Below are 18,295 nucleotides of genomic sequence, written 5' to 3'. Positions count from 1 at the left end.
CAGAGAATTATTGTTCTGCACACCCTGCTTTCTTATGGAGTCTTTGAGGTCAACCACCATGGAGTGAACATGGTCTTTATCAAATGGACATGTTTTACTGTGTTATGACCCAAGCAAGCATTCTCTTTAGAGGCTTATGAAGAGAGAGTGAGAGAGAGAGATGCCAATTTATCCACATCATTATCAGATGATTATAAACATTTCTGTGCTCAGATGAAGACTGTGTAATAGATATGATGCCAAATCAATTTTAAATAATAACATAGTTGCAGTGCTTTGAAAGCTGTAAAATGCTACTGTACTTATTTCATTTACAAACAACTGATTGACACATTTTTCAAAAATATTTTTTTTACTTTATTCATAGAAATCTGAAACAGAATGTTGCACCAACTTGATGAGGCCTTGTTGATTTTCTCATGAACAATGCAAAGTTATCATACTGTTTAAACATGAAAAATCCTCTGTGTACATTTTAATTCCAACTGACAGCTGCTTCTGTTTTTAAGAAAACCACAAAAGACCAAAACACAAAAGCAGAGAACTGAAGTTACACTTTAATGTGACCCACGTGTTTGTCCTTCAAAGGTAATGACCCAGTCACGAGGCATGTACACAACTATGAACTTTAGTTCAATTCTGACTACATTTATACCACATGGCACTGATAAAGGCATGTACTCTTCATCTTGTTCTTTCCGATTGGGGTATTTTATATTCTTTCATTCAACACAAGGAAAATTGCTTCAAATAATATAACCTTTTGGAAACTTAAATGGTTCTCCCTAATAAAGAATTAGCTTGAGTGTATGTTCTACAGAAATAAACATGGTGACCATTGTAAATGCTGTTATAAAATTAGCATCAGAAGATTTAGGGGGAAAATGTTTATAGTACTCTTGTTGTAGCACAAAGTAAAAATGGTGTCATCGTGAAACACTGAATTGTATACACCACATTTGGGAAAGACAGGTAAACAGAACCTGAACATAAAGGTCAAAAACAATTTCCATATCAAATTTAAATAGTTTAGCGTGATCAAAAGAGATGATAGAAATAGCTACAGGGAAAGAGAATCTACCATGACTGATTTTTAGTCAAGTCAGGTCAGTCATAAGCAAAAGGTAGAAATGATCCAGTTTGGGTTTGCAATGCTATTTTTTTCAGAGGTACAGCCACATTTTCAAGTCTGTTTGAAAAAGAAGATGACATTTTTTTAAAACCTACACCTCTGACTGGTTTAGTGCTTTCTACTGCATATTAGCGAGTCCTCTGCTTAAAATGGAACAAAAACCAGAAAGTGCTAACAGGTATTTTATAAGTAAATTTGTAATCTTTTTTTAAAAAAAATCTCTCAATACTATGTTATTGGAATGTACAGATGCATTCATTTCCTTATTTGTGTTGCAGTTCATGCAATATACTTTGTTATGTATCATATGAAGTTCATTATCATTGCACTCTCTGCATTTTACAAAAAATGCACATTCATATTTGACTGATGTGAAACAATATTGCACAAGTTCTGATAGTGCCCACTTCTAGATCAGGTCAATTGTTTTTGGGGATGGTTTCCATATTTTCAAAGTAAAAGTTTACATGCATTGCATAAGAGGTTGATCAACCTTCTCTAGATGTATAGAATGGTCAAGACATATGCCTTCTATTAGTTATTGTAGGAAATGGAGATCACCTGATTCTTGAAATGGTATCTGATAGTAAATCACGTGACATTTCAGTCTATTCATGGTTGGTCTTCATTCACTGACTATTTGAATGTCAGTCTGTAAAACTTCCACTGATATGACTGCACATAATTTGAGCTACTTGTATTATATAACAGTGTTTATCATGGTCAAAGCCTTGATTTCTGCTGATCGTCAGCTGAAGCCAAGTCTTTATTAGGGAGAGACCATTTAAGTTTCTAAAAGGGGTAGGTAAATACTTGCTAAACTATTTCTCTTATTCTGAACTGTGGTATAAAAAAAATCACTTTGCCTTTCCATGCGCTACTTGAAAAAATATTATCTTGTGATGATTGAAATAATGAAAAATAATTGGAAATAATAATCTAGTCCCATAACATTAAATGGCCAGTCCCATATAATAAACATGCATTCAGAATTGAACTAGTTGATAGTTGTGTACATGTACATTCAGTCTCATGACACGGCCAGTGCTGCTTAAATACTAAACAGTCATATGGTTCTCATTTAAGTTTAAATTCAGTGTTTTCTTTTTAGTTGTTTGTATTTTTAAACAGAAGCTGCTGCTATCTGGAATTTAATTGTCCATACCTCATAGAAATACTTTGCATGCTTAAACAGTAGGATGAATTTCCACTGTTCTAGAGAAACTCCTGAAGGGACTCTCATCAAGTCTGCTCTTCAGGTTTCTAAATGTATGAAATATACAGGACTTTTAAAATTAATTTCTATTATCCATGCATATGATTAAAACAAAGATCACTGATTGCTGATATGGTATTTGATTGTTAATCACTCGTGATGTCTTACTGTTTCCATGGGTGGTCTTCACTGATTGGCTGCTTAAATGTCAATCAATAATGCTGACCAACCACTTCACAGTGGATATACCACCTGTATACCAGCCAAGGTGCAGTGGTGATTTGTTAGTATTTTATTGCTCTGTCGCAGTGTGTTATCGTAGAGTGAAAGTGGCAATGATTAAGTCTCTCACCATGATGCATGGGGTTTCCAAAATTCACATAAGCTGTACTGTAGGTAATGCCATTTATGTTCATCTTTAGCTATGTCAAGCCATAGCACAATTAATCTCATATATTTTACAACTAAGCTGTATCAAGCTGTAGCATAAGGTGAATTCAGATATATTCTACATCATTAGCTATATTCATCTGTAGCATAGGTGATGCCAGATACATTCTGCATGACTGGCTATATTCAATAATGTCATAGGTAAAGCCATACATATTCTAAATGGCTGTATTCATCTGGAGCATAGGTAAAACCACATATTCTACGTCACCAGCTGAACTTTCAGCTTTGCATAGGCAGAATCCATTTCATCATGGCCTAATAGGTATACCTTTTCAGTTTTCTGAAAAATGCTTTACCAGATTAAAATTGTTGAATACAAATCTTTAATCACATTACAGGCTGTTATTTTGAGCAGGTGAGTTAACATCAATTTCAGTTAGATGTACAATATACAAGTTTCTGCCCTTGGTGGTGTTGTTATGGCAATAATTAAAATGAGTGCACCTTTTAGTTCAAATGTTTGAAGCTTTTCACATAGGTTGTGGTTTCATAACACATTCACCTCATGTTTGGATTATAACATCAACTATGGTTTTAATGTTAAAAATTATGGTGAGAATCTCCTTCTCTTCGTTTGAAAAAAATGGGAGGAATTTTCTGAATATAGGAGGGATTTAATGAAAAAAAATAAAAGTAGGGTCTCAAAATATAATTTGCAGTATTTTGCCATTTTTGGGGGATATTTCAAAATTAGCATGAATTCCACAATTATGTGTCTGATGATAACCCCCAGGTCATCACATACTCTCCATATGTTTTAATCATTTCTGCCACAGTTCTGCTGCCTGGTACTATGAAGAGGTCAAGTGCTATCTTGGAGATACATTTTAGTTAAACATTTCATTCTTTTCATCACTTAGATGTTGACCTATTACTTGATTCACTTTATATTTGGAATATAACATCATTTACTCCCCTTCTTTAAGCACACATCCTGAATTCTTCCCCTGTGTGGGGTCATTGGATCAGGAATTATAAAGGGGGACATATTTTTGCTGACGTTGTGTTTCTTAAATTTAAAAAAAACCTCACTGATTACATGCTGCATGAGCTTGTTGTATGTGCCTGTTTTGGTTATTTCACCTTGTATTTGGTCATTTCATTCTGTATTTAGTCATTTCACCTCGTATTTAGTGATTTTAATCTGTATTTGGTCATTTCACTCTGTATTTAGTCATTTCACTCTATTTAGGTATTTCACCCTGTATTGGTCATGTCACTTTGTATTTAGTCATTTCACTCTGTATTTACTTATTTCATTGTGTATTTGGTCATTTCACTGTTTATTTAGTGATTTCATTGTGTATTTAGTCATTTCAGTCTGTATTTGGACATTTCTCCCTGTATTTGGTGATTTCACCATGTATTTTGGTTATATGACTTCAAGTAAGCACATAATCTATATGTTGTAAATAAAACTTATATGAGCGCTTAGATTACATTAATAAATGATGAATAGGTTCAAATATTTCATGAACTGCAATTTAATATTTGTAGCTTCTTAAAAATCACAAAAAAATATTTCAAAACAACCCCAGTAAATGGACAAGAGAGCACATGCACAAATGTCTTCACACCAATGGTCAGTTCAAACCATACTGGTTAATAATATTATAGATGAGCAACCTCAGCTTTATAACTACATGTTTTTAATTGGACTAAATGCATGTTGGTGAAGTATTGGAAAGTTAAAACAATGAAATTGCTTGTTCTAGTGATAAATTATCCAATGTTCATGCCTATATGGTGTTGTGATCTGATTTGGATTTTTAACGTAGCTTTAACAATTTTTCAGTCATATCACTACGATGTCTGCAATGTGGCAGTTTATAGTGATGTTTAGCACTGGAGCATCATGCTGCAGACATGTAGCATGATGTCCCACCCAGTGACATTATTCTGACACCAGGCCAACCAGTCCTAATGCTAAGCACCAAGTGAGGCAGCTGTTAGTACCATTTTTATAAGTCTTTGAATTGACTCGGTCGGGGATCGAACCCATGACCTCCCACATCCAAAGCAGATGCTCTAACCACTAGGCCAATGGAGCGGTCATACCTATATGGAGTTACAATAATGTAATCTGGGTTTTTCTCTCCATTAAAATTAATTGCCATTTATAGTTTCTAGTATACTGTTATGAAGTCATGTGGCTAAAATACAATCTGGGCACATTAACCTTAAGAATGAAAGGTAATTTGGAATAAAGAGATAGCTGGTATGTGACTAAAGTGTGCTGTTGTTCAAGTTTATGAATGTATATGTCAAATAAATGTTTAATTTTTAAAAAAGCATTCTACATAGATTTTGTACACATTTTTCATTATAAAATATCCATTTTGTTCCCAATTTTTAAAAAATGGGCAGCTGGAGAGACCGCAGTCATGTTTAATATCGCTACTTTGTATAAAATGATGAACAGAACATTGTTTTCAAAACATCAACTACCTGGGCTGTAATAGCCACGCCATCAAACACCTGGGCTGTAATAGCCACAGCATCAAATACCAGGGCTGTAAAAGTCATGCCATCAAATACCTGGGCTTTTATAGCCACGCCATCAAATACCTGGGCTGTAATATCCATGCCATCAAATACCTGGGCTGTAATAGCCACGCTTTTACATGTCTTTTGTGATATAAGCTCTTACCCTTTTTCAGACAGGCACACCAAAAAACTCTCATAAATCATGTACAAAATATAAATGTTATCATGGTTTTAACATTCTCTTGCATTTTGTTTTAAAATTTAAGGTTGGTATTGATGATATATGTAAACCACTGTTTGTTATTGTTTGTGTGCATTTTGTGTTTTGGTGTTACAGATTCAGTACAGTAGTGTCCAGTGTCCATATACATGTTGTTATGTAGTACGCATGGTGAGTGAGTAGTATGTGAGTTTCTCGCATTGCACGTGTCTAACATGCAACCGCTGATTACATTAACGAGTTCCCTGTTCCATTATTCACTCTTCCAGTGACTCTCCAGGAGTCAACTTCAACTTCTGAATCCAATATGTTGCTCAATACTTTGCAAATTGTATTGAAGAAAATGACTATTGCACACCAAAATACTACATGGTACTGGTAAATTTCTAATTACGTTGTGATAATTTGACAATAATTCCACACCTTATCATTTTGTGAATTGTCTATGTGTTAGATTCATTTGCTTTTAATTATTTATATATTTCATGTATATATGTTGTAGGTCTTCTTCTTCATCATCTTTATTGTCTTCATTTTCTTCATCTTTTTCTGGTGTTTCATTTAGCCATCAAGCCTGATTAAAATACAAGAACCCATGAAGATGTAACCTTGTTATTTCTCCACAAGACATACTTATCCAAATATGCGATATTCGTTCAGTAAACTGAAGACCTCAAAACCCAAAAAATAAATTTGGTCCCAAGGTTTTCAGTTTTAAGGGTTTTCACTAACTATATATATATATATATATATATATATATATATATATATATATATATATATATATATATATATATATATATATATATATATATATATATATTACAGCAAGATGCTGGCTGGATGGGATTTTATGGGACCATATTTGGTTGTTTAGCCGGACTTGTCATAGCTAGGTAAGATTTATTCATGTATCTTTTGATTAAAAATGGACCTGAATTGTTTTGTGGTGGTGTTGCTGTTGTTTTGTGGCATTGTTTTATTGTTTTGTTGTGTATGATTGTTGCATTTATTCAACACTGGACAAGCCTATCTCTATGTAATTGACATGCTGCACTGAATTTGTATAGATTATATATGTTGATGGTTCTATAATTTATCTTATAAGCCCGACTCCCTACTGTTTGACAAATTTTCGCGTCTGGCTACTTGTCTTATTATTGGGGAAGCAGTAAAATTGTTATGGTACATTACCTTGAGATATAAAGATGCATTCAAAATCGTCATTTTAATAATCTCTTACCATTTATACTTGTTTATTTCACCAAAGCAACTTTTTTATTTTTTTATAATGTATATAAATAACATGTGTGATATAGTTATTTAAAGGATCTCAACTCTTCTTCATGTGATAAAGATTGTAATCTAAATGGATCCAGTGTCACAGTGACGATGCTTAATGGCAGTGTAACAGTGACTGTGCTTAATGTAACTTCCTAAAGACAGTGTAATTGTGAATATGCTTAGTAGCAGTGTCACACTGAATATGGTTAATGGCACTAAAACAGTGAATATGCTTAATGACATTGTAATAGTGAATATGCTTAATATGACCGCATAATGACAGTGTAACAGTGAATATGCTTAATATGACCGTATAATGACAGTGTAACAGTGAATATGCTTAATATGACCGCATAATGACAGTGTAACATTGAATATGCTTAATATGACCGCATAATGACAGTGTAACAGTGAATATGCTTAATATGACCACATAATGACAGTGTAACAGTGAATATGCTTAATAACAGTGTATCAGTGACTTTCCTTAATATGACTGTTTAATGATATTGTAACAGTGAATATGTTTAATAACAGTGCAACAGTGAATATGCTTAATGACAGAGTATCAGTGACCATGCTTAATGTGACTGCTTAATGCCAGTACAAATTACTATGCTTAATGACAGGATTAGCAGTGACTATACTTAATGATAAGTAATAGTGACTTTGCTTAATGACATATTTACAGTGACTATCCTTACTGACAGGGTGACATTGTCTAATTTTAATGACAAGGTAACATTGACTATGCTGAATGACAAGTAATAGTGACTTTACTTAATGACAGGGTTACAGTGACTTTGATTAATGACAGGGTTACTGGTGTGCTAAGTGACAGGGTTACAATGACTGTACTTAATGACAGGGTTACTGGTGTGCTAAGCGACAGGGTTACAATGACTATATTTAATGACAGGGTTACAATGACTATACTTAATGACAGGGTTACAGTGACTTTGATTAATGACAGGGTTACTGTGACAGTTGTTAATGACACTTTAACAGTGACTACATTTAATGACATTGTAACAATGACTATGTTTAATGACAGGTTACAGTGACTATGCTTAACGACAGATACATTAATTAACTGAATACCATATTTCATGTAATTGTTCATACACAAAAAGATAATTATTAATTTCAGTGTACAAAAAATATGTAAAATAAATATCACTTTTTGGTACTGACTGTACAAAAATGAAAGGGATCATACCCAAATAAGTTCTACAGAACACGCACTACTCGATAACCTAACGGTACAAATGTACATTATGAATGTATATTTTCTGTCTGATTCTGCTTTTAACTCAAGAATTCAGTTACAATAAAAATAAAAGTACTCAAAAAGATTTCTGTTGTTATTAGTGCACGAGAAAGAGAGGGGGGAGGGAGATAATGTCTCGTGCAAGCTTGTCTGCTTTTTAGAAAATAATTCTTTGTAGCCGTTATGTTGTGTAATGCTGGCAAATTGGTTAAGATGGTTTGAGCATGTATTAGTTATGTGTATTATTTATTGCTAAATTGTACGCAACAATATGAATCCGAGTCAAGAAATTAAGTGCAACTTGTATTCTTACAGCAACAGTAACCTCATTATCAAATTGCAATAAAAAAATAAAGAACTTGAAAACATGTTTTAGTTAATGCGTGTGAGTGCATGCGTGTTTCAGAAAGAGAGAGAGAGAGAGAGAGTGGGAGAGAGACGAAGCAAAATTGTGGCAGTGTACAAGACCTTTTTTGTTCAGGGTGGTTTTTATTATAGTGTTTGTAAAGAGAAAAAAGACTGTATTTTCAGTTACCCGACAATTGTGACAATCTTCATGTATTGCAACACTATATTCCATTATCAATTGACACCTCTAAATCAACAATGCATTCCTGTTTTAATTACAATATACATTGTCACAGCAAGCACATGTCAATACAGTGTTATTTACATGCTAATTAAACATATGTAGAGCTTTGGTTATTCCAGTTGAAACAAGATAGAGGGCAAGATTTGACAGAAGAGGTCAAATCAGCAAGGTGCCAGTAGGGAAATGAGGCTCTCTTTAGGGAAATGTGCTATAGAGACCATTGTCCACACAGCAGATGTTGTAAGGACAAGTGATCATATGCATTACTTGTTATTGTAACTTGCCAATACAGATAATAATAGAGGAGTGTATTGTAGAATAGATTCACATTAAAATGTTAATTTTATCCAAGTCAAAACAGTACAAGCACTTAAAATATAATATATACATACAAATATATTTAATGAAGGCCGTGACTTTCAAATTATGATAGCAAATGACAAGGTTTTTATATTTTAGTTTTTGTATGACTATGATGAAACAATAAGACTAATTGACCAATCACTTAAGCATGCACTGAGATATAATTGTTGTTTTTGGATAAGAAAACATCAAAGGGCTTCCAAACTCATTTTGAAATGCACATAGTGTTTTGCTACAATTATGGACTTAATAAAGGAGAACTAATTAATGACAGTATTTAAAGATATGTTCTGTGAAGGGCTTTGTCCAGTTGTTAATAAACACCAGTAGATATTGTAATGACAATATAAAAACTTATACATCAATCATTGTATTTTCTCACCAACAATTAATTGGCAATTAAAAAAAAAAAATAACGGCAATATGGTATTTTCGATCTTTCTCGCAAACGTAAATATTATTAGGAGAAATTTTATGTTTGACACTTTAAAGGAATTTTCGAAAAAATACAAAGTATTATGTACATAAAAATATGATACATTTAAATAATTATGCTTTTGATAATTGGATTTTGTACAAAAAGTCAAAGGGTACGAAAAAATACATGAAATACGGTATACATCTTTTATTCACCAAATCACTATGACAGTTTGCAAAATGTTCTGGATGAAAATTACCTGACAGCCGAGTGGCCGAGTGGTCTAAAGTGCTCTCTGTTATGGATCACTGCCATCTCACCTCTGTCTGCGTGGGTTCGAGCCTCGGATTTGGCTAATGTGGGTATGTGAGAAAGCTTGCCAGTAGCTTCTCGTGGGTCGGTGGTTCTTTCCGGGGTTTTCCTGGGTTCTTCCTCCACCATTAATACTGGCCACCATTTATAGCCTATCATGTGCTGAAAAATGGCGTTAAACTACACAACAACAACAACAACCTGACAGCCATTGTGACTAATGTACTGACCATTCCGAAAATCATGTTTTCACTTCTCCTGTTTAAATGAATGATGCCACTGACATTTAGTTTACATTAACCACTGTATTATGTATTTCATCCTGAATAAAAGTAGTCCAGATCTGACCACCATTATTTATCTCCTTTCTGTGAAATAGTTTAGTTTAAACATCAGACCTATTTGACATTGGTGTTAAGTCAGAGATCACTGCTTGCCTTTTTATATTTTGTACCTCACTGAGCATCTGAACACATTTCCTTGTTAATATATAAATTAACTTTTGTTCCGAATTTGTATTGGTTGATTTTTAAAAAAAATTAAGTTAATAGTCAGAAATCAAACGTGGATTTCAAGACTCAGATTTTTGCTGTATCTGAAGGATACCTTGAATTGTGATTTATTAATTACCAGTATATCATTCAGTAATTTTGGTGTTTTAATAATTATGAACTGAACAGAACTTTGCATTTGGGCATATGTTGTTAGTATCTGAGACTGGTTCTGTGATCCTGATCTGAGACTGGTTCTGTGATCATGATCTGAGACTGGTTCAGTGATCTTTTATCCATACTATCAAATTCAAGGTCAAAGGCCATGGCACAGATTTTGTGCTACAATTTATCTTGTAAACATGCTCACAAAGACATGTAAGAAAATATATCAGTTACCAGATTTGTTATGCTACACTCGTCCAAGAATGTCCTGACACTAATTCAATAATAGGCAATTAAAACATAAACAAAAGAGCAGAAAAAAAAGACTTTATGATACATTTCTGTAACTGTTTTTTCTTTGGGACAAAAAAAACTTGAATGACTTTAAGAAACTTGACTCTACTTTAAGTTGATAATAGAGTCATCCAAGTACTTGTTTTATGAAGACAAACAATAGTTTTTCTCTTTTGTAGGTTTTCTGATGTATTCATGAAGAGAATTAAAATGTTCCTGATAATACTGTTTCTGTGTGCAACAGGGTCCATATTATGGTTTACAATTATGTGCAATCAATACATATCATATAGCAAAGGTAAGTACTGTGTAGCCTGAGTTCCAAATTTAGACTTGATCATATTGTTTCTGCTTCTCTTCACAATAATTGCAAACAATTAGTTAGTCTTAAATGTTATTGATCACTTTGTAATTCCAGTGAATAATATAAATAAATAAATCTCAAATTAAAACTGAACACAGCTATACAAATGATTCCACTTATTTGGATGTTAAGTTAGGAATGAATAATTTTAAATAAACAACATTAATACCAAAGCTACAAAAAGTAGCAAAACCAGGATGAAAGTCACTTTCCTTTCTAGAACATTCAAAGCTGTCAACAAGATCAGGAATTTCCAAATGAAAAACTAATGTCCTAAACTCATACAAGTAAACGTGTTAACCTAGCATTAATAATGATCTGACTATTTAATTTATAATCATAGAGAAATATTAGCTATACATTAAATTGTTTACAAAAAGAAATGTCACTTGACTTGATAACTAACAAAGGTCAATCACATAATAAAATGTGTGTTAATTCTAAATGAATATGGATCTGATGTGATGTCCAATATGGTTTCAACAGCAGCCATCTTGAAAATCTTGTTATTACGATTTCTCCTGAATGCTGGGATTATAACCAGAAGATTATGTATGCTGTCTAATTGGTCTTAATTAAAAAAATTCCTTGTAGACATCCAGTATTATTGCTACAATGGCCATCTTGAAAATCTTGTTATCACTACTTATTAAAAAATGTTTTCATCAGAACACTAACAATTTATCCTGAATGAAAATCTTCAAAATTTTCATCACTTTTATTATTCAGAATGGAATGTCTTAATGGCATAGGGTGTTCATGTGAAGACTTATTATAATGTCTTGTTGGTCCAAACATCCAATATGACCACAGCAAGACCATCTTGAAAATCTTGTTATCACTGTCGTGCTTGAATGAATCATCATTTTAATATGGGCTTTTCACTGAAAGACTTCTTGCAATGTCTTGTTGGTCCTAATTAATACTGGTTCCGATCTGGCATCTGGTATGATCACCACAGCAGGCATCTTAAAATTCTTGCTACAGTGAAACTTTACATTTTTGCTGCAAATCAGACAACACAATGAAAGGTCATCAGTGTTGGTCACTCTGTGAATGAACTGATGTAAGATGCTGTATTTATATATTTTTCTTTTCTTCGTTTCAGTATCTCTCTATGCCTCCTGCATTTTGTCATTTGTATTTGTAAATGGTGGAGTTCCGTTATTCTTTGAAATTTCTTGTGAGGCATCCTACCCAGTAGCAGAGGGTGTGACAGGTGGATTTCTTACCTTATTGAACAACCTGTTCGGGATCATCTTCCTGTTCATGCTGCTCATTCCTGGCATAGGTAAAACACTTTTATTTCTCGTTAGTATACTAACAATGATCTCTTCTTAAATGTCTGATTGCTTTAGGGGTGAGATTTACCACATTTTACAAAAAGGTTGTTTTTACATTGGAAGTAAAATCATTATAGAAACGTATTGTGGTAGCTTTATAAAATGTGTGTTCTGTGAAAAGTAAAATTACACAGAAGTGTTGATAATGATATCCCATTGCTGTATATTCCTAAGATAATTGTATTAAACGGGTAGATGTTATTGTGAGCGATAGCACCACCTTTTAATGATAATGCTGTGATAATGTCAGTATATTAGATTTGAGTTGTTCTCTACAAACTACACGGAAAACAAGTACCTGGTCAGGTACTATGCACAAAGGACAAAGTTAAAGCTGACAGAAAAATTCATTGATAGATGCTTCGTTTTCAAGCCCACATAACCATAAAGCTGAGTGATCTTGTGGTATTGTCCTGCAATCAGTTTTGTATGTTGTCCATCATTCTGTCAATTTTAGATTGTTACAACTCTCGAGGCTATGTTTCTGAAACAAAATTTGTACAACTTGAAATATATCCATACAATCTCAGACATGTTAGGTAACGATTGATATCTACCATCTGGCTGAGGTTTTCTTTCACTCTGGAGGAAATAATTCTGGTTTGATATTTATCAAACTTGTTATATAAGGCAACATAAATGATCCAGGTCTTAAACAATTTTGATACCGAGCAAGATCAAACATACCATCTGATTAGCCAAACAAATTATCACTCTGGGGTCACATTCATGGTCCGAGTTTGATCAACTGTGGAATATAAGCTAATATTTGTCATCATCTCATATAGTATAATAATAAACTATATCCATGCATATTAATGAGGTGATCTTACATCTGATTGGCTGAGCTTGTTGCGACTCTGAATTTCTGTTCATATTTTTGATCAAGCTTGACACGTAGGATTATGTCATTAGGATCTCACATGATTTAATAAATAATGAATGAAATCCTTGTAGGTTAAAGAGGTGACATTAAATCTGATTGGTTGAGCTTACTCTAACTTGAGGCCATATTTTGGTCTAATTTCAAACATATGTGAAATACTGGCTTATATCGTGAAGATATCAGACAAACATAACAATGGTCAAGATCCATGTATATAATGAAGTAATCTTGCATCTAATTGGCTGAGACAATTATTTCTCCAGCAGCTCTTTCTCATCCAGTGTAGATAAAACTTGGTATGTAGGTTCATATTGTTAATATCTTGGAAAATTTGATTGTGAGATGGAGCTACAAATAATGACTAAGCTTTAATCATTGAAAATAGTTTTCAGCCAATAGAAAAATAAGTAAAATCTAAATGATCTCAAGGTTGGGAGTTATCTCACACAAGGTTGTGTTCTTACAATACTACATACGTCTGCTTTTGTGAAATGTTTAACTGATTAATTGTATGAGTCGGGTGAGTGATATCACTCCCACTTGTTCAGCTGACCAATGGCCATATTGCTGTAACTGAAGTAATATTTTGCTGTATTTGTTTGATGTTAAACCCACCCATAATCCCTACCTGCTGTTTTACACATAGTCATGCCATTACTGAAATAATTCCTATTGCTTTGTTTATTTGATGACAGTCCCATCCTACACCCCAACAACCATTACACATGACTGAAAATACCCATATTACTGTGTTTATTTGATGATAGCCCACCCATCATCTCCACCCCCACCCCAATTTTTACGCATAGCTATATCCATTTATAACCAGTGTTTTGTTGATAAGGCAAACCCCACCTCCATCTGCAGCCCCATTTTATACAGTTTGTGTTAAATGTTGACTGAATATATTTTTATCTGATAATAAGCCAACCACACTTCTTAAGAAAAATTGATTAGACCCATCCTTTGGTTTTGTTATCAGATCATTTGAAAAGTATATTTCATGAACATCGTTTGGTTCCAAAACCCACAGATATTAACACTTGCAAAGTATTTGTTTTGGTTCCCAAACTGTTATAGTACAAGACATTTGCTAAATGTAGCTCCAGGAGTGAGATTGTGAGATCTTGTTCTCACACTGTGAGATATGAATGGTTTGTATTGACAAGGAGCAGATTGCGTTAGTGTACATTTTGTTAAGTATATATTATGCTTTAAACCTAAGTCCATGAATCCATTTTTTATCAAACTATTATTACTGTAATTAGTTAATTAGTAAGTATACATTAAATAAAGTCCATAAGTCCATTATTAGTGTAATAATTGTTAATTATGCTGCATGCTTTAACTGAAGTCCAAAAGTCTGTTATTAGTGTAAGATTTGTTATGTATAGATCATACTTTAAATAAAGTCCATGTGTCAATTATTAGTGTAAGATTTGTTAAGTATATAGCATGCTTTAAATAAAGTCCATGTGTCCATTATTAGTGTAAGATTTGTTAAGTATAGATCATACTTTAAATAAAGTCCATAAGTTCATTATTAGTGTAAGATTTGTTAAGTATATAGCATTTTTTAAATAAAGTCCATAAGTCCATTATTAGCGTAAGATTTATATAGCATGCTTTAAATAAAGTCCATGTGTCCATTATTAGTGTAAGATTTGTTAAGTATATAGCATACCTTAAATAAAGTCCATAAGTCCATTATTAGTGTAAGATTTGTTAAGTATATAGCATGCTTTAAATAAAGTCCATAAGTCTATTATTAGCGTAAGATTTGTTGAGTATATAGCATGCTTTAACTGAAGTCCATTAATCAAGTATTTTTTTCCTTGACTAATTTGGTATTTAATAATGCATATAGATTCCAACATGTTTAAAAAACTTTGAACTCAGATATCTAAATCTACTTACAAATAATTATATATTTGGGGTCTTAAATAAACTTTGATTTTATTTATACTAAATATCATGTGAATGTATTTTTTTCTTTTCATCTTTAAACCCAAAATATTCCTTTTGTGTCGAACACAGAATATAGGTAAACAAGGGCAGTAACTCTAGATTATGTTCTGTTAAATGTGGGGACTAGCAAAAAGTTTCTTTGGGATAGGTAAAAAATAACCCAAATATGTGCCAGAGTTATTATAATTAATTTAAATATGTTGATTGATATTTAAATTTATTATTAAGTTTGACAATGCAATCTTGAGGCAGGTTCTTGTTGAACTTGCTGTATCACAGCATATCTTTTCAAGTGTGCCTTAATAACAGCTGATACTATTCAGAAATATAACATTACCATATGACTAGTAGTTTTTATTTCAGGTGATTTAACAGGTTTGAAGTTGTTTCTTTGTAAACAGATTGCATAGTTTATATTTTGCCTTATTTGTTTCTCTCACAAAATGCTGCCAAACTTACTAGGTAAGCAAATGAATGTTTGCATACTGATTTATTATTTAAAGTTTTATAAAAACAAATATTCTAATTTGCAAGTTCAATTATTAATTTCAGTTATATTTAAGTGGAAGTTTGTTTCCAAAACATGTTTTTTAAAGCAAGCCAATGCTTTACATGGCCATTACACTACCTCACTATTCATGTCAAGGAATAGTATCATTCTAAAATAAACATTTGCATGAAAAAAGATTTTCATGATTTGTAAAAGATTCAATTTTATTTCCAGGGACAGCATGGATGAATTGGTGCTTGCTGGGATCTTCTGCAATTGCACTTCCACTGCTTCTTATTTTCCCAGAGAAATACAGACGGACAGACATAGACATAACAATAATCATTCCAGATCCTAAACATATTTGTGTTCAAAGAGATCAACTTGAAGAAACATCAGAACAATTGTCTGGTGTTCCAGGATATAATTCTATAGAGTAGGGAACAATTTATATAACACTGCCCAAAAGTCATTATTGCATAAAAAGCTCAAGGAAGAAATATAACTTTTGACAGATCAGTGGTTGGCTGAGAGCAAAAGTTTGCTTGTTTTGGGTTGTATATTTTTCCATGGCTATTTTGTTATGAAAGTCTTTATTTGATTGATGAATGTTACTAATTAATTAAATTGCTAATGACTAATTTTTAACTACATAGTCTAAATATTTTGCTGCCTATTCAAATTCTTTGTGACAATTTTTCTTTGTTTACTTTCAAAATCTTTTCTTTTAAAGCATCTATAATTTTAATAAAGCATAGCATTTCTGCTGATGATAAAAATTTTAATGAAAGATAATGAAGTTATTACAATATTACAAATTGAGTTTATATTTGTCATGTCATGGAATTGTCCAGGTGTTCAGTCAATGGCATGGTTTATAACCAGTTAACTAAACAAGTTTAACACAACAGATGTCATTGCATAATGGTTAGCTCTTTGCCAGAAATCATTCCATTTGAACTGCAAATAATGGTTGTAGATATGTGGAGTTTTAGAGTATTTGTCAGTTATCTAGTGCTCCTTGATACAGTTATAAAAGTATGGAAAGTATGATATATTAAACACTGTTGCCCAATGATTAGGTTAAAAAGGAAGAATTTTAAGAAACTATAGAATAATTATATAGTATTCTCTGATAGAATTCTGTTGATTAGAAGAAGAAGTTGAACAGAAGAGCATGATGGAACATCAGATCAATTTTCTGGAAGTTGTTGGATATAATATGAATGATTTACTATCAGGGAAAAATTGAAAAGAAGCACTATTTAAAAAGAAGAGCTAGATAGAACATTTGACAAAGTTTATATTGTTCTAATTTTAATGGCTATCATTTGGGAAAGATTGAAGCAAGAACTACTATCCAGAAGATCGATGTTAAAAAGAACAGCAGAATAATTTTTTAATGTTCAGGGATATTATTCTAAACCTGAAGGAACAAATTCAATAGCAAACATGGTCAAAATAAGCCCCATTTATTCTAAATTGTTTTATAAATAGATTCTTTAAAACAAGAATCACTGTCTTGAGATTAAAATAACACATTCAAGACAATTTTTATTTTCAACCATGTTCAAAATTGTCGGGTAACTAAATAAAATGGATTAATTTAATAAAGGTTTCTCAATAGAGAATTGTGTTTATTACATTAAACACTTCCGAATATGTTTCAAATGTTATACGAAATTTATTACACTGTATTATATTTATTACACTTTATATTTATGGAGCATGTGCAATAATTTGGTATATTAAGTCAAATGTTTGATAAATTCATATTGCTTACTGTACTGTCTGATATTTTGTAATAATTCTGTCAAACTGTGAAATGAGATTAAATCTTATTCAGAATATTTAATTTTTATTATGTTTTAATAATAATTTTATACAGAATTGTCAATTTTCATACATATTAAATTAAGTGCAGTTGTACCAGCATATTTATGAGAGAATTGTTCTAGCACTTTTATCTCTCGTCTTATCACATATAGATCCTATGAATAAACTACAGCTCTTGCAATTTGTGATGTGTCAAGTGGGAGAGACTTAATAGTGGCCAAGGCATTCTTTGTTAAAATCTTGAATAAATTTTTAAAAAAGTTGTTGATAATTTTTTTTTTAAGGATGGCTGTATTATTGGGCAGATACAGGTAAATATTCTGATATTCATTGGTAAAGGATGCATCTTGCATAGTGTGTGAAGAAAGAACATGAGAAATTGTATGGATGAAAATTATATTTGTTCATACTCATTCATTTCTGTCTGCATGCTCGCTTTATTAGAAATTTTAGGGAAAAGAACAAGTGAGCATATGGTTTGGTCCTTCATTCATCATGCACTGTATGTACAATTGATATTGACTTCTTCTAAAAAAATGCTGAACAATATTTGACCAAATGTGAAAGAAAACATTCTGGCATAACAGGCTCTGCAGTTTATAAAAATAATGCCAATCTGCTGATTATGTAAAAAACAACCTCAAAAAAATCCAAATAAACCCGACCATTCAACTGCTAAACATCTCAAAAATCATTCAACAGAACTAAGCA

The 18,295-nt window shown here is 32.3% G+C and overlaps 1 protein-coding gene across 1 annotated transcript in view; it reads left to right on the top strand.

Moving 5' to 3' along the window:
• LOC149792352 (solute carrier family 49 member 4-like) overlaps positions 1-17,765 on the top strand; it is a 31,330-nt gene extending 13,565 nt beyond the window's left edge. The window contains exons 6-9 of the mRNA XM_089969561.1: positions 6,337-6,404; positions 10,877-10,995; positions 12,170-12,352; positions 15,983-17,765. Of these exons, the coding sequence (XP_089825687.1) occupies positions 6,337-6,404; positions 10,877-10,995; positions 12,170-12,352; positions 15,983-16,188 (576 nt within the window). The 3' untranslated portion in view covers positions 16,189-17,765. The remainder of the gene's footprint in view (positions 1-6,336; positions 6,405-10,876; positions 10,996-12,169; positions 12,353-15,982) is intronic.
• Positions 17,766-18,295: the final 530 nt, after the last annotated feature.

This window comes from Sinohyriopsis cumingii, chromosome 9 (assembly GCF_028554795.1).
Source record: "Sinohyriopsis cumingii isolate HCF-2022 chromosome 9, ASM2855479v2, whole genome shotgun sequence".
Lineage (NCBI taxonomy): Eukaryota > Metazoa > Mollusca > Bivalvia > Unionida > Unionidae > Sinohyriopsis > Sinohyriopsis cumingii.
The sequence above is the reverse complement of the archived record's forward strand: the minus strand, read 5'-3'. Positions and strand labels throughout refer to the sequence as shown.